Below are 21,881 nucleotides of genomic sequence, written 5' to 3'. Positions count from 1 at the left end.
TTCCAATATGTTGAAACAGACAAAGGAGGTCCATTTTGTTTATTTTAAAGACTTTAAAATAAGACTTAGAATATTTAAAAAACCCGCTGACACATGCAGCTTTTATGTCTTGGGTTGTGTAATTGTGTAGGTCTGGTAAGAGCCCAGGGGAACAGAAACGCCTTCACGTCTCAACGATGCAAAATTGCACATAAAAAAAACAAGAAAGCATACTCGTTTTTAAAGTTATGACACATCCTGACTTGACAAATGAGTTTTATTGTGTATGTGTCAGTGTTTAATCATTTCCTGACCACACTAGGGTGACAACTGCTTATGAAAAAGTTGGTATAGTGAAGCTTTCCATTCCCCAATCTTAAAATGTGTGATCCAGTGTTGTGTGTTAGCGCACGTAGGTGAAGCAACCGTGTCCTGGCAGCAGAGGGAGACATACACATATCAAAGCGCGTTCCTGCGTAGCCCAGTGAAATTACCTACTTAGCGAATCTCTGACTTAGGTTTTCCTGAGGGGCCTGTATGCCTGCAGAAATTGTGATGTCAAACGAGTGGATAATTGGGTATTTTTTGTTTATATTAGCCGCTAAGCTAAGCAGCAATTTAAAATTGCATGCATATTCATGAACACATTATAGCAAACAATCAGCACGCATCAGTGTACATCAGAGTTGCAAATGTACTGTAATATAATAAGCTTTTTATATACATGTTTGGGGTGTCTTTTTTGGATTTCATGTGTTAGTCTTCAAAAAATGCAAGTTTGGAAAAACAGCACATTTTTCAGGAAGAAATACGGCCCAGAATACGCAGCAGAATACTTACTCTTCAGATTTAAACAGCTGAATTAAAATGTTTCCTTCAACCCAGAATCATCAGAAGTTTCAAACTTAAATTCCCCATCAGTCAGGGAGCAGCTTCTCGGCCCTCTTCCGCTGAACCGGCCTCTGCACCTGCAGTTCCACACGCATTTTCAGATCTTTGTGGTTTCCTGAGTTCCTCCCTCGTCCCCTGAGAGCCTCCCTTCTCTTGGTTGCTACGGCTGAACCTTCTGAGTGTGTTTTTGTGGGTTTTGAAGCCTCGCGCTGAGCCTTTTCCACCTCCCATTTGAGCTTTTATGTCTCTCTACTCGAACCCAGGCGCCTGTGGCTTCTGACTGCATGTCATAGAACTTCTGGTCCCAGATTAAGCAGCTGGAGTTGTTGGAAGAGCCAGAAACTAGGAGGTTGTGGAGTCCTGCTGCAGGTGTTTATCTTAGGCAGTTCAGTAAAGAGATGCCAGGCAGTCTGCTGACAGCCAATGATCATGATAGCCTGTGATTTATGATGATTAAACTCACTTTTCTTCCACAGTTGGGCCAAAGTGATGCATTCTGGGTAACACGTTATGACACGCTGATGTGCTTTGGCTAATGGGATTAATTATGTGCTGATCCCACAATAAGAAAAAAAGACTGAAAATTTGCTAATGAAATTTATATAAAGGAAAAAAATATGCTGATGCACTCTGGGTAATAGGACTAATGATAACTAATTAAGCACTGATGCACTGTGGGTAATGGGACTAAAGAGGTGGGGACACTGCTTAATAAGGCTAAAAGTGAACTAAAGCACTCTGGGTAGTGTAGCTAAGCAAGGCCTGATTCATGCAGCAATGGGACTGAAGAGGTGCTTCTGTGCTCTGGTTAATAGGACCAAATTGCATTATGGGAAATCCAGTTAAGTAAGTACTGATACACAATAGGTATTAGGCCTGGTGGCACTCTAATGATCATTTTGATAGAAAGGATTGTGTAGATGTCAGCTGAGTGTCCTTGACTTTGCTTATCACCTTTTCCTTTAAACCTAGACTGTCTTTTTCCACCGTGTGTGTTTCTGATCAGCCCTGCATGCATAGCCAGTGTCAGAATTCTTTACCACGTCAATGAGATATCAAGGAAAACAGCTAACCTTCCCCCACCCAGGCACTACACAGTATCTCAATGCGGCGTTTGGGCTGTGTGGCAGAGCTGATTGGCCGGCTTACAGGAAGCTTCTTAAATCGGTACCACGGGTCGCTAGCACTTAACGTCCAGTTGGCTTATTGGCGCAGGACGTGCTGAGCCCCTAACATGAGGCACCCAGTGGGGCCGGTCAGGAGTGTTGGGGGCCTGGACATCTTCTGGTCATTTCACTTTTCCAGAAAAATTGACTTCCCCAAGACGGTCCCCTCTTGTTCTGACATCTATCAGGCTACTTCTTAAGGTCTCGCTTAGATGTATAAGCAGGTGTCCCGCCTTCCATGCAGCAGCAGATGGTGCTGCAACAGTTAACCATGTCACCTGGTCGCCGGATTATCGTGGTGTTCAATCCCAAGAAGATCAGATCTGCACTCATCTAATGAGTCTGTTCTCCCAACACTGGTTATGAGCCACAGTGACATAGACTTCAGGAATGGACGCCGCCTTTAGGCTCCTCCAGGCGGCATAACGAACTTGGGAACTCGCTGGCGCAAGCGGCCGAGACCCACATTCCCGACAGTGCCGTATGAAGCGTCTCCATGGCAACAGCAGTGTCTGCGTGAGGCCCTGGTGTGCAGCGCCCTGCTCTTTAAACATGATGAATCTTTTATGGCTTGAAATTTTAATCTCGCAGAAGTGTGATTACAGGCCGGCAGTGGTAGATCTGTGAAGGACGGTCGTTCCCCCTCAGTTTAGGGGAGGGGGGGCATCCCCTTTCCTGAGCTGGTCTGTGGCCTGCTACCTTGACCTCTGTATGAAGCACACACAGCAGCTCACAGAAACCCCCACCCACTGCCATGTATCTCCAAAGTTGGAATGGGGGGGGGGGGGGATGAATTGATTCGTGTTGCTTATTGATCGAAGTGTCCATTCATCATGCTAATTGCAAAGAGGTGCTGTCCAGCGTCGTGGAATCAAATCTACTGACGAGTCCAGCTTCAAGTGTGAGGTGAAGGACATGGTCCTCACTTTGTGTATGTGTGTGTGTGTTTATATTACATTGTGGGACCAAATTTTGACTTCACGGGGACCATTTTCCAGGTCCCCACAAAGATCTGTGAATGCAATCAAAAAACTAAAATTGGCGCAAGTCTCATATTTTGTTTGGTTACTTATGGCTAAGGTTAGGGCTGTGTAGGGGTTATGGTCGTCATGTTGGGATTAGATTTTTCCCCAGATAATGAATGGAGTCCCCACAAAGATATAATTACAAACCTGTGTGTGTGTGGTGAAGCACACCATGTGTGTGTGTGTGTGTGTGTACTCTGTAAAAGCAGTACATGTGTCGTTCTGGACGGGTGGTGTTCGTACCCACATGTTAACGTTTACAAGGCGTGTGAGGGATACTAATGGAGCTTGTCATGACGACAGCACAGGGATGTCATCTGGACTCCGCATGTTCATGGGCTGCAATCACACACCCACCCGTCTTGCCTGCCATTGTTCATTTTACTGCGGGATTTATGTTATGCTTGGTTTTAGTCTTTAAATATATTTACCTAGATTATTTAGTCTATAAATTTGTTATCTTTAAATATATTGACTGTGTGGTTTTTTGTCTGCTGGTGAAATACAGAAGATGGGTTTGCTGTCCACTAAAAACACCATCATTACTGCCACCAACACAGATGAGTTCAGCTAGTAGCGTAATGATTAAGGAGCGAGATTTAAAGTCCCAGAAAACGTTGTGCTTTTGTATCTGTAAGCTCACCAGTACACATGTGGCTGTATAAACAGATAAAATTAAGCAAAGCTATTTTGTGTTTGAACAGAACTATATGCTGTAGCATCACGGGGAATGTGACCTGGATACAGATGCCTTTCTGAACGGTCTTATTTTACTACCGCAAATTAGCATGCAGAGAGCCAGGTAACAAACAAACAAATATGAGTTTTACATTTTCTGAGGAAAAGGGAAGCACTTAAGGTAAACTCATTATCAAGTCCAGTTGTTTTCCTTTTTCTTGTCCAACTTTGAAGGCCTCCGGCTGTTTGTGAACGTGATCGCTCCCTTTAAAGACGCGAGCTGACAGTACTGATCCCAGAAGCTGAAAACTGCCCTTGACTTTAGAGGAATCAATCCGCCGAATTTACATAATCGCTCGGCTTTGCCTTTGGCAATCTTTTACTCCCTTTACATATGAAACGCACACAGAACACACACACACACACACACACACGCGCGCAAAGCAAACGTGGGCACCAACCGGCACAAATGTTTAGAGTTCATTGTGTCACGTTGTGGGAAGAGTATACTTCTGAAAATGTAATAAATAGTTATTTCTTATTAATTTGCTGCACATTTGGTGTTTAAATTCTTGCCTTTTTGTAGCTTTACATTATTAGGGTACAAATCATATTATTAGTCTGCAAAATGCAGTAATTTTCCATGAGTCTGTGGCGGTTGTTAATTGTACAGTTGTGTTCGGTTCACCCCCCCCCCCACATTAAAAACAGGCAGCATGACTGGGGGGTGCTGAATATCTACGCTTGGGAGTCTTTTTTTGTGTTAGTGTGTACTGTTTTTTAACCTCTGTTTTCGTAATGATCTCATTTCTATTTTGGGGCTAATTATTTTGCTGGGGGAGGTGTTTGCCCCCCCCCCCCCACGCCTGTGTTTTCAGAAAAGCTATCGACCGCTGTACCAGGGCTCGTTCTTTTGTTGAAGACCTCAAATGTGCAAATGCAGGAGCCACACAGGGAAGCTGGCTCTCATCCTGCAGGATAAAGAAGTGAATAAGCGAGTGAGAGAATGAGAGCAGGCAGAATGACCGCGGGCGGGACGCCTTTCTGGGCCGCGGGCTGGAGCTGCCGCGTGTTTATCTGATGCGATTTCGCAGACTAAATGCGAGGCGAGGGATTTTCAAAAACAAGCCGCTTGCGGTGTTACGCAAGCCTGTGAACCTGGCCGTTGTCGCATTAAGCTGAAGTGGCAATGACCAAATGCACGGGGGCCATGCAGGGGTGCGGGCAGGCGGGCGGAATGTGGGCCAGTCCATAGCCGCGTGTCTTTGGCCACGTCGCCGGAGCACGGCCGCAGCGCAAACGCACCATAGCGACCCTCCTCTGTCCTCTGTGTTTCCTGCAGAATGCAGACTGCTGTTGTTTTTAGGGGAGAATGTCCTGCTGTGATTGTGAGTTACTGGACTGATGCGGGGCCCCCATCCTCTCTGGCTGTCAAACAGCGATAAAAAGGCCTTTGTTCAAGACAACGCTGTCCGAAATGACGATTCGCTGTTCATTTTGAAAGAAACAATTGAATCTGTCCGGATTAAAGGAATCCATCACAAGTCTGCATTAATCAGCCGGCTTGGCCCTGGGCTTCCGTTCTGTCCGTCACTGAGTGTAAGTTGGATGCCATTGTGAGAAACGGACCAATGATCAGGAACTCTGAAATCTCCGAGGTTCCCCTTTTTGTTCCAGGGCCACCTGAACCTCCTCCTCTCTGCGGTTTTGGATTTCTGCGCTTTGAGTTCCTTCGAAACTTTTCCCTGGCAGATGCAGCTCAGTGGACGAGGCCCGTTCTGTTTCGGGAAAGGCTGGAGCCATGCGTGGCCTGACCTGTGTAGAACCCGGTTCTACCTCTGCCTGAGTGCCATCATACCAAGCACATACTTCCCGTAATCCTTACAGCCCGTGACAGACATTCGCCGATCGCAGTGATACCTAATGCTACCCACGTATCCACCCTTGGAAGAGGAAATACTCCCCGTACGGTCATCATTGTTACGGCAGCACCACGTCTCACCAAGCTGGACAACCATAAAATATTACAGAGGCCTTTTTTATGAACCAGCGAGCATGGCTTCTGTCCAGAGTCCATTACCAGTGTCATAACCTCTTTCCCATAAACATCCCAGAAAAATGTGCTGATGTGAAAGCTGTAATATTGTCTGTGCTGGAAGGGGCCTGTCATTGCTGTCTGGCTTCTGATAAACTTTATGCCCTTAGCCAATAGCTACGGAAAAATGCTAACAATAGCAAGCCTGGCTATTCCAGTCCCAGCGAGTAAGATAGTCGCAGGGTGTGCATTTCCCTGTCAGCCAAAGATCAGCGACTTCTGTTGATGTGCTGCATCTTCCATTACTATCTATCCAGTACAGGGTGTAACTTTTGAAGTCCAAGAGTTAGTTTTTATGGAAACATTTCTTTTACACTTCACTTAAAACAGCCATAATAATGCAGTATTGATACCTTCATAATGCCTTATAATGGTCAGTATAAGCCATTATAATTCATTATGAAGGTATTTATAGTGCATTGTAGATCAGAGCTTCATAGAGCATTCATAATGCATAATAAACATGGCTATAATGTGTTATGCCTTTTTTTTGTAGTTTTATTAATGTCTATGACACTTTGACTGCATTATAATGCATTATGAAGGTATCTATAATGCATCATATATGACTGCTTTAAGTTAAGAGTTACCATACATTTATAATAAATGGTCTTTATATCAAACAATCAATTGAACTACTATCCCTTTAAGAGATGACTGGCATGTTGTGCTCTTGGAATGAGGGCAGCTGAAGGTCACCAATGACAGGAAAAGTCTGGCTGCATAAGCTGCTGTCACAGGCCTGTAGAGAGACAGAGGCCCACAGAAACCATCGCGTCAGCCTGAAGATGCCGCTTCTGGGTCCCGCTATGCACCAGATCCGGCGTCTCCGGTGTGACTCTGGTGGAGACATCGCTGGCCTGCTTTGGCCAGGTCTCAGTGATTCCGTGCCTTGGAGAAAGACGACTTTGGAGTAACGGTGCGGACGGGTGTCGGTGCAAAAAGGGGCAACCTGTTTGTTTTTTAAATGTACGAAAATAGTTTGAATCTGATGATGCATTTCCAAATCAAAACTTTACTTAAGATTACATTAAAATAAATATAAAAAAAAACGCACACACACAAGTGTGATCATTGGTGTAGCGAAAAATACACACTATTCCTTTTGGAAAATCTGTCCATCTTCCAGCTGCTAACCAGTACAGGATCACAGTGAGCTTGGAGCCCATCCTGGGCTTGGGTGGGCCAGTCCTTTGAAGACACTTCTTAATACTGGTATATTTTGATCAGGTCCAGAAGCTGTGCCAAATACGGTCTGAATCATTTCGTACATATTGGTTTCCTTTGCAATACTTCCATTGTTTCTGCTAGAGCAATGACACGCTCCTGTTTATTGATACTAAGGGCAGAGCTGGTTAGCATTAATGCTGCCGGAGTAATAATGGCTCATGGGAGTTTTACTTGCACAACTTGCGGAGGCCGGACCAACCAATCAGATGTCTTGGCCCCATTTCCTCTAGTTGCTTTCATTCTGCCATCAGAACATAAGTAAACCTCTCACAAGCCTGTTGCTCAGGAGTCACTGATTTGCTCATTGACTGTTTTTAGTCAAACTGTCATGCCCCCTTTTGCCCTAGTTGCCTCTAGTCAAAATTACGATTTTAAGAGCCTTTTTTACGGACTAAATGGCAAATCCAGGGCAATTATAGGTGGGGATCACACTATGTAAATCAGACAACCAAGTATAGCTTCCTTTCAGTCAGTATCCAACACAACTATAGGCCCAGCTCTGAGACCAGTCGATAGAAGTATTGATCACTAGTCTGTAGCATAATAATAGGAACTGTGAAGACAAGGAATCATTCCGAAATATGAGTCGGACAATGGAATATGAATAACAGGAAAATACCTGATAAAAATCCTCTCTGTGGGTGGGTGGGTGTGCAGAATATTACTGAGGTCATCGGGGGCTGAAGAACATGATTTGAAGGACATGGTCCTCATTTTGTATGTGTGTGTGTGTGTGTGGGGAGGGGTTTGGGTTCTGTCAGGCAAACAGCACGAAAACCTGCGGATAGGAAAAGCACTCAGTGCTGGTGTGTAGTGAATCATGCCGTGTGTGTCTGTGCACTCTGTAAACACAGTACATGTGTTTGTTTGTTTGTTTGATTGAAAAAATGTGGTATTTGTAGGCACATGTTAGTGTTTATGGAGCGCACAAGAGACACTAAAGGAACCTGACATGATAACGAATCACAGGGACGTCACCTGACCCCAGTTTTTTGAGTCCACTCCCAGGTAACCAAAACTAAGCTCTTCTCATTGTGCTTCTTTTTTCTTAAAGCCAACCAGGAGAAACTATTTGGAATCCTTCCCCGCTCCAACAATGCAAAATCCATACGCAGCAAAATAATATTAATAACCACAACGGCAACACAAAAGAAAAGCCTGGGGCTCTGATTTACTCAGCATGACAGGAAAAGATGGCTGACCCGCTTTGGCCTTGAAAGACGGAATACGCTTCATATTCGTAATCACCGTGGCCGCTCTTTCATTCTCGGAGGAGAACGGACGAGTGCAATGGGTGACATTGATCTTCATGTCCTGGGAAGCTGGGTATAATCTAATTTGCCAGTTTTACATCCTTAGGTCAGTTAATCAATTGGGGATGTGACTGGGATTCAGAGAGAGGCACGCAGGGGACGTGGTGCTGGGAGGGGACCTAGGAGACGAGGACAAAGAAAGCGGGACTGAATTATCTCGACATCTTATTAATGAAAGCTTAGGCTCATTAAACCCTTATGTTTAGCAGAGCCATGCTCCTGTTATCACTGCCTATGAACAGCAGGGGGCCTGGTGATTAAGGACTGTCACCAAAACATTGACATCTGCGGTTGTACCTTTGAATACTGCGTTAATCCTTCATTATTAGAATGCACAAGTAACTTTTGTCAGGTAACTAAAAAAATGTCTGATTTTAAAATATTTCCAGAATCAGTGTTGGGTTTAGCCGCTCTTGGTGTTGCACCTTAAAGCAGTGTTTCTTAACCTGGTCTTTGGGGACCCCCAGATGGCCCGGGTTCTATCTCCCTCCCAGGTCACAGCCAGACAGTTCACATATGGCGCTTTTCTACAGGCACACAGGAACCAGGCCGTACCCAACCCACACTGCGAAGTGACACTAGTTACGGCACGGTTCCAGCTCACTTCGGTCTTCCACTGCAGAAGGGTCGGCTCGGTAAACTCATTGTCAGGATTGGAGATCATCAGTAATGTAAAACCAAAGAGACGCTTATTAGCTGTTCATTTGGTGAACATTACAATTTACTATGTGCTAATTTCTGCCAGCATGTCTGTGAGAATTGCTGTGTTATGTTAGCATCAAACGCTAGCATTCATTTGTGGAGGTTGGAAAGTTCCATGTTCTGGGAAAGCATCATTACATGGTGATGTACGATACTACTAATAATGAATAATATACAAAATATGCCATTTTTCCTTCAGATAATCCATGCATATTGACTCAGATCACTGGTATCTCCATGCATTTCGAACAATCAGATGGTGGTGATGCAACCAGCTGAGTTAGTAAGTAGGGCCATATCAGCACAGTTACGTCTTGGGTGCAGTTTGCATAATTTGCAGTATAAAACTGTCTCTTCGTGGTATGATCTGGGTGCGATTCAGTTCTTAGCTCCGGTTTTTGCTCCCAACTGGGTGGGAGCAAAAGTGTGTGTCACGACTCGCGCAGGGAAGCAGGCAAGGGAAGTCGTGGATACGGACAAAGTACTTTATTTGCGGGGTAAACACTAGACACAACATGCAACGTTACATCAATGACCGGACTGGGGAAACGTGGACTAAATACACTGAACTAATGACGGTAACAGGAAACAGCTGATGAACACGGGGAATCCACACGGGGTTAATGAGGGGGCGTGGCACACGAGACGAGCGGATCATGACAGTGTGGACTGTCTGTAGCTCCCCGTGAACCGGATTGGGAAACACTGGGCTATCGGATCAGAGCTGTACTGGACAGTGCTTCTGGATTCTATAGAGTTAAAATACAGCAACAAGAATTTGAGTCTCAAACAGCTGAACTCGGGATCAGCTCCCATTCGTTTAGAGAGAAATAAAATCCATTAACTCAAAAATGATTACTGACCACTGCTCCAGACGGTAAGAGAGGTTAGTGACTCCCCGTGGACCAGATTGGGAAACACTGGGGTATCGGATCAGAATTATACTGGACGCGGCTTCTGGAGTTAAAATACAGCAGCAAGAACTTGAGTCACAAATGGCTGAACTCAGGATCAGTTCCCATTAATTTAGAGAGAAATAAAATCAACTCACAAATGATTACTCACCACTGCTCCTGACAGTAAGAGAGGTTAGTCACTCCTCGCTGCCATTCATAAATAAGAGCTTTCCCTGGTCAGGGGGTCCCCAAGGACTGGTTTGAGAAATACTATCTTAAGGAAAGGAAAACTTTCGAATGCAATCAAAGTGCGTGCTTAGCAGATGCAAAGCAACATGAGGCGCCCAGGCTAGGAGCGCTGGCGGAATCGGTAAACGGTACGAGTGCAAACAGCGGCACAGCTGCTGCTGGCTTCCACACTCGGAAGGGCCGCAGAATCACTCCCGTCACAACGCCATCGCTCCTCCCGCTTCCTCCGCCTGCCTTGAAATTATCTCATTAAGTGGCTCTTCGCCTCTCTGTGCCTGTTTTTATTTAATCATTAATGGCTTTAGAAGAATGACACCTTCCTGGAAAAAGCCTGCTGGGACAGTTACATCACTCCAGCGTGGCTGTGGCCTGAAACCAGGAGACAGGAGATGCATCACAGCCAAGAGGAACCGGAAACGCCTCCACCGGAGGGAGAATAATTATAAAAATTTGGGTGATTTTAATCAAATGTAGCGTCTCAGATTGTCTCCTGGGGCCGTGATTTATGGGCATGACCAGTCAAATGATGCTTTTGGTGATTATACTGAGTCATGTAAACTTGGAAAGCAGTCACACCTTCATCTGCCTGGGTGGTGACAACCTCTTATTATTATTATTATTTGGTATATGCAAAAGAGCAGGGATTTTTGCTATCGTTTCCTATGTGGATATATGAAACAATGTCCCCTTCACAACCCCAGGGTTGAGGGTACAAATCCTGTCCTCTGTGTGTGGCTTTCCTTTAGATACTCTGATTTCAACCTGCAGCTAGGTGACTCGTGTCTCTGTATCATGTGTGCCCTGTGAGGGAATGGCATCCCGTCCAGGGAGTCCCCCAGCTTTGTGGCCTGTGAGGGACCGGCATCCCGTCCAGGGAGTCCCCCAGCTTTGTGGCCTGTGAGGGACCGGCATCCCGTCCAGGGAGTCCCCCAGCTTTGTGGCCTGTGAGGGACCGGCATCCCGTCCAGGGAGTCCCCCAGCTTTGTGGCCTGTGAGGGACCGGCATCCCATCCAAGACGTTCCCCAGTGTATCCGGGGACTGGCTCCAGTATAACCTCAAACCTGTACTGGATACGCAGCTGGGAGAGGAATTTAAGGACACATTACTTATTTACTATATTACACGAGTGTCTCATGAGAACAATAACAGCACCTGATCTACACGCTCACAGGGATGGGCCTGTGGGAAAATACCACAAGTAACAACACGCCCTGTTTTGATTAATGAAAAGCTACAGTTTGGGTTCACTGAACCCAGGGTCCCATCAAATGCTCATGCTTTAGGTGGCAGCTGGATCGATGACAAGGGCACACGACCCAAATTGCTTCTGCAAATGTTCTTCTCTGGCATGGTGTAAAATAGCTTCAGTCACCATGCGTAAGGGTTTTCAGGGAGCTAAGAAGTCATTATTCCCCACAGTGGACACCATCAAGTTCCACACAGTATGAACTGGTTTATTTTCAATTTTCATACAAAATGAGGTTCACACCTTTATACCACAGGAATAAATAGAAAGACATACCAGAGCTTATGTAAGGGACGGAAAGAAGATATACCTGGGGCCAAAAAAATTGTCTCCCGCCAATTTCTTTTCTGCGGAAAGGAACCGGGAAGGAGCAGATAGACCGTAATAACTGTCTCTTCAAGTACCGATGGCTCTCCTGGCCCACTCCAGTTCTTAAGTGCTACTTCCGTCTGTGTAGTAAAAAGGGCTTTATAAAAGAACGATCTACAGCGGCAGATGCGAGAGGTAACATTTCCTAACATCATGTTTCTTTTTCGCGAAATAAAAAATATCTCTCGCATTTTGAGCGTAATCATGCCATGCATGCAGAGATTGCTAAGCATTCAAATCAAAGCACATAGGCTAATAATAGAATGCAAATATGCAGGACGAAGCGATATCCAATACGTAGGCTATGTAATTGCATTAATCGATCCCTCTTCCATTCCCGCTTGTCCTATGGCACTCACACCATTCACAACCGTGTTAAGCAGGCGTGCCCTGCAATTGCGTTAATATTTCCATTAATAATAATAATAATAATAATAATAATAATAATAATTACAAAGCTTCAATCAAAAGAGTAGATACAGTGCTATGAGAAGGGGCCTCCCTTGATGTACATTTTAATTTGTGCCTGGTCAATTCACAGTGAAGAACAGTTTTATGGAGTGCAAATTAGACGTCTTTAATTACTTTGTTGAATGACATTCCTCTCCGCTGCATCAAATATTTAAAATCATATTTGATAAGGAGATCTAACAGACACCCACAACCAGAGAGAATGGAGGACTGTGCCCTGTTTCAGCTTCAAACAAACAGTTTCACAATTTCTACGGGGGCAAAACGTGGGTTACTAATCTCTTACTGTTAATTAAATCAGCGGGGACTAGACGGTTGTAACACCGAGGCAAGAGCTCGCGTTCCACCTGAAATCGTCTATAGCCTCTTTTCCTCAATGCATATTTATGCACACATTTATAATCATGCATATTTATGAACGTGCTTCCTCCGGCGTCACTGCCGAGCGATGCTTTCTCCGGGAGGGGAGGGTGAGTTTGGGAGGGGGCAGAACCGGGAGAGAAGGGGAAGGCAGACGGGAGAGGGGAGCGAGGGAGGGAGGGACGAGCGGGAAGCCTATAGAGAGGATCCGCCGTGCGGAGACATCAGTAGGCATCGGCACCGTCCGGATAGGAAACCCGATTCAACTCCAGCGCTACAAGGACTGCTACTTTCTTTGTCATGCTGAAGCCCTGCATGCAAGCAACAATACCAGTAAATAATAAGCCGAAATGATTCCGTACATGATGCTTCATTAGTGTCATTATTGTTATTCTTGTTATTGCATGGCGAAAGAGCGGAGAGATGGCTTGGCACAGCTGACCGTGCGGCGATTGTGCGGAGTTGGCAATTATAAATGGTTTTGTCGAAGATCTGATGTTTGGCAGTAATTTGAAGAAACGCGCAGATGAAGAAAAGCGTCTAGTCTTCTTAGGTTTAGAGTAAGCAGCTTCCTGATCTGTTGGTGATCTGTGCCCGGTTCTCCAGGGGTGCACACTGAAAGCTTCGGTATTTCTCATAAACAGGAGCAAAAAGCGAAACCGTGCAGTATAGATAATGGTGTGGCAGATTGCTCTGGGCTGATCATGCTTTAATCCACCATGCCCTGCAACCTCCGAGTTGTTCTTCACCAGCCAGTTTATCCATAGTCTGCGTGGAAGGCAGCATCACACCATCACCGCGGACGGCTCGAGGCGGATATCCGAAAGGACATATCGCCGAAACCAAAGAGCTGATGTCAGGCTTTTAACGCATCTGTCTCCCGTCCCCGGCTCGCTCCCTCCATGGGCACCGCGCCACGCATTTGAATGACCTTCCCGGTCTCATGGCTGTGGCACGGAGAATAAAAACTTTGCTGACCGTCAACATCTTCGTCTTCGTGGGGATCATATTGTTCTCGGTGTACTGCAGGATCCAGGAGCGCTCGGAGGAGCTGGTTCAGTTCGGAAGGAGCGCGGAGCAAAGACTTCGCGGCAGGAATGGCAAAGTCACCAACCTGGTCGACAAGCAGGCTATACTTCAGAGACTGGAGCACCTAGAAGATGTAGTGTACAATCAGTTAAACGGTAATTAATATTTACGCGCATTTACCATCGTGTTCTTTTTACTTTATTTGGTTTATAATTATTATTATTATTATTTTATTATTATTATTATTATTATTATTTTATTATTATTATTATTATTATTATTATTATTTCAGTTCTTTTTGCTTTCTAACGCACAGCTCCTTTGTTCTTCGTCAAGCTGCCAAAGTGGTCCGGGATTATTAATTCCGTTGGCCTCCTTTTTGGTCCCACACCGCAGTGGGGCTGATATTTTACTTGCAGGTAATGTGGGCGTGCATAAGAGGCGTATTTATGTCAGAATTTCACTTTAATTCTTTTATGGCAACACGCAAACCTCACAGCTCTGGTAATCCATGTGAAAATCAGTACAGCAGGTAAACCAGCCAATCAGAACTGCTCATTTTTATTTTATTTTTTCAAAACAGTGCTTGTTTTCCATATGTAAATGGAAAATAAGGTTGATTCCTTCATATCCAAAAGCTGAATGAAACTCATGAAAAGTTCAGGAAGATTATATCAGCGGGACAGAGTACGTTTAGTATTTATATTTATTTATTTAGTCTACACTTCTGTAGGAAGTGACATACAACCAAGGATCTGAGGTCACAGGGTACGACAGTGTCCACAGAGCGATTTGGATTAAGGGGCTTTCTCATGAGCTCTAATATGCAGAGCAGTAATATGATTCCAGTCGTGGGTCTTGAACCCATAACCAACTAGACTTAGGCACAGATCCTTTGCCCTGCTGAGCTACACACCGCCCCAAGTAGACAGTTCTACAGAGAGCGGATTGCTTCTGACAGTTTGCCGAAATCTAGGTGTGGGGTCGCTGGCTGACTGTGAGCCTGGGAGTCGAGACTCCTTCTCCACTGTGTTTCCCGGGTGACTGAGCGACTCCAACTGTGGCTGCTAACCTCGCCTCTGGCATGTCAGGACAGCGGCATTCAGCACTGTGATCTAGTCCCAGGAGAGGAAAGACAGTGATACACCCCAGGACAAACTTTTCTGTCCTATCCACAAGCGCGAACAGGTACGAACACTGGCTGATACATCAGCTGTCCCTGACAATGGGCTGTCCTGATCCCATTAATAATGCATTTCCGAGGGAAAGCTCTTATTTATGAATGGTAGTGAGGAGTCACTAACCTCTCTTACTGTCTGGAGCAGTGGTCAGTAATCATTTTTGAGTTAATTGATTTTATTTCTCTCTAAACGAATGGGAGCTGATCCCGAGTTCAGCTGTTTGAGACTCAAATTCTTGTTGCTGTATTTTGACTCTATAGAATCCAGAAGCACTGTCCAGTACAGCTCTGATCCGATAGCCCAGTGTTTCCCAATCCGGTTCACGTGGAGCTACAGACAGTCCATACTTTTGCTCCCTCCCAGTTGGGAGCAAAAACTGGAGCTTTTCCACTGGGACCAAGAACCAAATCGCACACGAACCATACCGTGAAGAGACAGTTTTATATTGCAAATTATGCAAACTGCACCCAAGACGTAACTGTGCTGATATGGCCCTACTTACTAACTCAGCTGGTTGCATCACCACCATCTGATTGGTCGAAATTCATGGAGATACCAGTGATCTGAGTCAATATGCATGGATTATCTGAAGGAAAAAAGGGCATATTCTATATATTATATATTCAATATTAGTAGTATTGTTCATCACAGTGTACTGATGTATTCCCAGAACTTGGAACTTTCCAATCTCCTACTTAAAAAATGAAAGGGATTCATAATGCAAATTTACACAAGTGAGTGCTAATTCCGCTAGCGTTTAATGCTAACATAACACTGGATTTAGCACATAGTAAATCATAATGTACAGCAAGTGAACAGTAAATAAGCGTCTTTTTGGTTTTACATTATTGTTGGTCTATTGCTGGGGGCAGCGTGTGGCTAAACCTGTGTGCCTGTGATCACAAGGTTGCCGGTTCAAACCTAGTCTCAGCACGTTTACGGGTCCGTGAGCAAGGCCCTTAACCACGAGCACCCTGGGTGCTGCTGTGGGTGGCTGCCCTTTGCGGACAGCTTGCTCTTCAAAGAGCAAGTTGAGGGAGGCATAAAGACAATTTCCCCACGGGGATCAATAAAGTATCAATAATAATAATAATTATTATTATGAGTTTACAGAGCCGAACCTTCTGCAGTGGAAAACCAAAGTGAGCTGGAACCGTGCCGTAACTAGTGTCACGTCGCAGTGTGGGTTGGGTACGGCCTGGTTCCTGTGTGCCTGTAGAAAAGTGCCATATGTGGACTGTCTGGCTGCGACCTGGGAGGGAGCTAGAACCCGGGCCATCTGGGGGTCCCCAAGGACCAGGTTAAGAAACACTGCTTTAAGGTGCAACACCAAGAGCGGCTAAACCCAACACTGATTCTGGAAATATTATAAAATCAGAACAGTTTTTTTAGTCACCTGAGAAAAATGTGGACTTTTTGGCAGGGATTATGGAGGGAGCAAAAACACAACCCGACTGTGTGTCCCTGAGGACCGGATTGGGAAACACTGCTATAGCCCATTGGCTAATGCTGGTAGGCCATGCAATCTGTAATGCAGGAGAGATGTGATGACATTTTGTCCTGTGAACACCAGGGCTTCAGTTAATGCTTCCATCTCTCATACCTTCTGGAGGCTTGCAACTTTAAGTGCCAGGGCTGTAAAATCAGTTTAATATCCCCCTGTAGGGGGCGGTGTGGAGGCTGTGTGCTGGTTGTGGGTTAGAATGGGACCCTGGCATTGTGTAAGTGTCCACAAGGGCTTCCCTTGAGTGCATTGGTGTCATGTCACCATCTAAAATGGAATGTTCAGGTGAATTTGGGTCTTTGGAATGATGTCACCATGACAACACCTCGCTCCGTGCTTCGTGGGACAGACTCCTGATTGACATGTCCAGTGACAGGATGGGCTGATTTCCCTGCCGGGGGGGGGGGGGGGGGTTAGGGACACAGTCAACAACTGCTCTCAATCCTGTGAAAAGGGTGCTTGCTGCATCGTCCTCAGAGAGCTTCTGCCCTTCAGGCTGCTGTGTCTAAATTAATTAAGCCCTATAAATGAAATACCCTTTGACATCTGGGGGGGGGGGGCAAGGGGATGGATGCGAGAGGCTGGACGGTGCAGATCTGGGTGGATCTGAACTGTGCCAGTGGTCACTTTGGGGTCACTGGACACAAGCTGCTTTCATGTATATTTCAGGGGGCTGGGGAACTTTCTGTTTTATATAATCACGCACAATGGACACAGTAAAGTACATGACTGCTGAACACAGCTCTGGGGGAAATACCACGCCTAGTGACACTTGTAGGTCAATGCATTCAGAACAGGAAGATGAACTAACAAGCAGCAGAATGGCTTTAACTAATTCATGCAAAATTTTTCAGCTGGAATTGAGTTTCTCTGGAACTGTGCTCTGTCGCATTGTGAATTTCTAGGTTGTCTCTGAGATAGAACATGTCTGTGCTAGACACTGTTTTGTGAAACACATCCGTCTATGCTTGGACCTTATCTGTGATGGAAGGTATCTATGCTGGGTGCTCTACGCTCAAAAATATCTATCTTAGGAACTTATCTGTAATGGAATGTAACTATGCTGGGTGCTTTATACTGAAACATGTCTATGCTAGTATTGTGGGGTTCTTTATGCTAAAACTGAAATATGTCTATGCTGTCAGTGTGGGGTTCTTTATGCTAAAACATAGCTATTGTGTGTAATTGAATATATTTAGGCAGGGTGCTCTATGCTGCAGCATATCAGCTTCAGAAGGTTAATGTGTAATGGAATATACCTACGCAGGGTGCTCTATGCTGCTCTGCATATCTATGCTGGTCCTTTGAGCCAGGAGATCTGCTGAGTAATTCAGTAGGGCCTCTTTCAGCCCTTAATGTTAACCATGGATGTGGTGATGGAAGAGGCCTGTCGTATGATTTCAGCACACATTAGGAGTTACTGCGCAGTGCTCACCCCACTCCCAGTCATGGTTCTGTGGGAATTGGCCATCGATGAGTCGCGCTGTCCAAACGCCGTGTTTGTATGTGGGGCTGAGCAAGCGAGCCACAGCTAAAATCATTAATCTACTGGCCGTTTGGTTGCTAAGCAGTGTGACACACGCGACTTACAGTTCAGCTCTTGTAATGTTGGGTGTTTTTATAAGAGAAAAACAAGTTAATTACCCAGCGTGAGGGTCCAACAGCAGAATCCTGGGTGGGAGGTGAAGCTGTTTCCCTAATTGCCAAGTTACTTATTCCCCCAAAGCAAATGAAAGGCTTCATCTCTGCCAGCAGAGACTCCTCTTAATTGTCTTAATTGGCAAGATTTGGGTAATTTAACTCTGTCGTCACGCCTCTGCCTTTTGTCTCTGTAGTCTCTTTTACTTGCCTCTTGCAGCACTCAATAAATGTTTGACGCTGAGGTGACTGGTGGTTATTTTTTGGACATGTTCTGGGGAGGTTCCATGAAGAAATAATTGTTAAAGGCCGTCACATTTAGGGAGAAGGCAGAGTTTGGACCTCCATCCATGGGAGAGAATAAGTAAATTGAAGAACAGACAAATACCTTCGCTAAACAAAGGCTTCAGGCTTTGAGGAATTTTTACTCTTGATTCATGGTGTCTGGTCATTTTTTCAGTTATAATGACTGACATTTATTGAAAACTAGATATGTCCAGGATGCCAAATTGGTAATCCAATGTCCCTTGTCACCTTCCGTGGTATTGAACAAGAGTTGGGTTATGCATGTTGTGTAGACAGGCACATATGGTGAAGGTAGAGTTGGGATTAGAGCATCTGGGCTAGCAGAATTGATGTTATGATGCTTACAGTACGTTTGTCTGTTTCCTTAAGGATGCAGGAGGCAGGACCAAGAGTGTGGTGGTGTTAGACTATTCTGAACACAGGCTGTGGTCTCCGGCACAGCCATAGGGTTAGAGGCCAGTAGTGTCATTTGAGGGAACCTGGGCAGGTGAAGGTGGAAGGTGTTGTGACGTCAGTGAAAGTGGGACAGGCTATCACGTCCAAACCTTCCGCAAACCCGAAAAATTCAATCTTTAACTGATATACTTTTGTCTAATATCACCGGTTATTAGCGGAACAACGTTACATCAATTTTTTTATTCCGTGGAAAACGAAAGATCGATCTGCTGGTCAAATTATTTAATAAAACATGAACATGTTACAAGTTGAATAAATAAAATATTGTGGTGCTCAAGTGGTGAGGAGATCATGAGGCAGACAGCAAAGTTCAGCTTTTTGCAGACTTTTATTATGCGATCCTTAAAAGGACAGCGGGAAATCAGCGAGTGACAAACCAACAGAGAGAAACTGGGGAGAAATACAGCCTTTAAGGATACAAAAGTGGTTACAGGCAATAGACACAGAGTGCAAGGAGTCATACTCTGACTTTTCATTTGGGCAGCTTCTAAAATATTAAAATCCAAAACAGATAATAAAATAAATCCAAAAAACAGAATTCATATGGACCTATACTTTACTCTCACTTCCACCTACATTCCATTTCCATTCTTTTCTTTCTCTTTTCAGCACCGGCTCTGGCTCCATGTTGGTGGAAATGAGGAGTAAATGTCTCAGTTCCCTGTAATGCCCCCCCCCCCATTCCCACTACCGTAACTGGCTGACCCATCTGACATGGCAGTACCCCTGGGGGTTTATGGTCTCTTAACAAGGACACGGCACCCCCCCCCCCCAGTCACGTATCCATTGCACCTTTAATAAGTCGCCCCCCCCCCTCCGTCCATGCATTCGTGACCCACCATCACCTTTTCCCGTTTTTATAAGCTGATTGACTCATTGATGGCTGGTGTGCTGAGAGACCGGCGAGACTCAGGATGGGCTCAGTCTTACATTCGTCTGCATTCTGTCCTCAGGAGAAGAACCTTTCATTATGTATTATTTATGTTATTCAGGCCTTTAATGCAAGCTGCCACAAATCGATCTGGACTGGAGAGAGTCCTTGCTACGGCTGTCAGTTATTTTTTAATATTTCTGAATAATTCACATGCCTACTTGCTTATTATCACTTCAGCACGGCTGTTTTTCTGTATTTTTTGTTGGTCCTTTAGTGTTAAGATCCGTTTCTTTTTTTTGTGTGTTTTGTTTGATTCTAAAATGGTCGATGCTCTAAATTCTTAATGATCTCAGGACAGATGAACCATTCAGATGAACCTGGACAGGGCTGTGAAGCAGAACCACCATTTGGGCTGGTCTTTCCCGCCGACACCTCAGTGGGGTTCTGGGTCAGCCAATTGGGTTCTGGTTCCGACGACTACATTCTCTGTCATATTCCAATTTCCCTAACAGATGTTATATTATATATATATATTGTTGCTGCTCCCCCCCCATTTCCAGAGCAGTGTGAACTTGTGTAAATGAGACACGTGTCGTGGGGAACTAGGGGCTGTGCCATTTTGCCATTTAACTTCAGTCAGAATAATAACCGTCAGTGGCTGCCTGGGATATCCAACCTAAGGATGTAGGACTGAATCCTATAGCGTTAGGGCTTGACAGGCCGGCCTGCCACTTACAATATGCTTACTGTCTCGCTCGTCCTTCCAGAGGCCCAGCTCTGTGTTTCTGGTGGTCTGAGGCAGACAAACGGGTTACTGACCAGAGGAAGTTGATGCTCAGAGCTCAGGCATTTTTTGTCTGACCCCTTGCATAAAAGAAGAATAAAGAAGGTCCGGTTTAGAAGTGCTCTCTTTTCTCCTTTCCCCCGTTTTGTGTAGAGGTTGTGAGGCAGGACGTTGCTGCTTCATGCCGGTGCTTCCCAGTGCATGATGGGTATTTCAGGCACGGTGTAACCGCGGTGATCAAGTTTATCCACGTGTCTCTTGCATCCCATAGGGTGTTTCCATGTGATCGACCGGATGGGGCACCTGTGTCTTAATGCCCTAAAATATGATCATTTAAAGGGAGGGAGGGCATTCCTCATCCTCCACATAAGCACAGCCGCCGCTCGCGGCCGTCATGCTGCCAAGTGGACACCTGCCTGCCGACGGCCGCGTTCCCCCTGCCTGGCGACTGCCGCGTTCCCCCTGCCTGGCGACTGCCGCGTTCCCCCTGCCTGGCGACGGCCGCGTTCCTCCTGCCTGGCGACTGCCGCGTTCCCCCTGCCTGGCGACGGCCACGTTCCCCCTGCCTGCCGACGGCCGCGTTCCCCCTGCCTGGCGACGACCACGTTCCCCCTGCCCTGCTTTGGGTTGCAGCGCCGTTGCATCACAAGAAGGGCCGAGGCAGGCCAGCTTCTCTCATAAAGCCGCTCTCAGATTAGTCAGGGCTCCACTGCCGCCCCCACCGCCGTGCCCCACAGGATGGCGCCGTGGGGGCCCAGGCTGGACGGCTTCGTCGAAATTCCAGATTCTAGGTCGTCTGCCCCTCTTCAGTTTGGGATGCAGCTCTTCAGCCTTGAGGTGAATTTTCAGCGTGGACTTAAAATGGGAGTCAGCGTGATCGGGGAGGGGATGGTTTACTGCAGCATGCTGGTTCTGTAGTGTCCAGCGTGCTGGTGCTGTAGGTGCCAGTGAGCTGGTTCTGTAGAGTTCCATGTCCAGTCAGCTGGTTCTGTAATGTTCCGTGTCCATTGAGCTGCTTCTGTAGTGTCCAGCGTGCTGATTCTGTAGTGTTCAGTGTGCTGGTTCTGTAGTTGCCAGTGAGCTGGTTCTATAGTATTCAGTGTCCAGTGATCTGGTTCTGTAGTATTCAGTGTCCAGTGATCTGGTTCTGTAGTGTGCAGTGTCCAGTAAACTGGTTCTGTAGTGTCCAGTGTGCTGGTGGAAGGCTTGACGCTTATGTTTCATGGACACAAACACTGTGGACGTTCTTGTTTATGTGTTTTTTTGGGGAGTGGATTTCACAGCATGATGGTGCTTTATGCCTGGAAGCGTTATGAGTTGACATATCTCTCAAGTTCACAACATCGCCCCAGTCTGGCTCTAGCGCTGCTCCTCGTCTGTGACGTCCAGACGGGCCGGGAAGCTGAAAGCTCGTTAAAACATCCCTGTGGAATCCCCC

The 21,881-nt window shown here is 45.8% G+C and overlaps 1 protein-coding gene across 3 annotated transcripts in view; it reads left to right on the top strand.

Moving 5' to 3' along the window:
• The first annotated feature begins 12,720 nt into the window (after positions 1-12,720).
• The window catches only part of LOC111849773 (polypeptide N-acetylgalactosaminyltransferase 9-like), a 40,797-nt gene continuing 31,636 nt past the window's right edge, over positions 12,721-21,881 (top strand). The window contains exons 1-2 of one of the 3 annotated variants that reach the window (XM_023822941.2): positions 12,721-12,781; positions 13,701-13,855. In XM_023822941.2, coding sequence (XP_023678709.1) covers positions 12,726-12,781; positions 13,701-13,855 — 211 coding nt within the window. In that variant the 5' untranslated portion in view covers positions 12,721-12,725. Of the gene's footprint in view, positions 12,782-12,860; positions 13,856-21,881 lie in introns of those variants that run through there. The other 2 variants (XM_023822943.2, XM_023822940.2) reach the window with 2 other exon arrangements.

This window comes from Paramormyrops kingsleyae, chromosome 7 (genome assembly GCF_048594095.1).
Source record: "Paramormyrops kingsleyae isolate MSU_618 chromosome 7, PKINGS_0.4, whole genome shotgun sequence".
NCBI classification, from domain to species: Eukaryota; Metazoa; Chordata; class Actinopteri; order Osteoglossiformes; family Mormyridae; genus Paramormyrops; species Paramormyrops kingsleyae.
The sequence above is the reverse complement of the archived record's forward strand: the minus strand, read 5'-3'. Positions and strand labels throughout refer to the sequence as shown.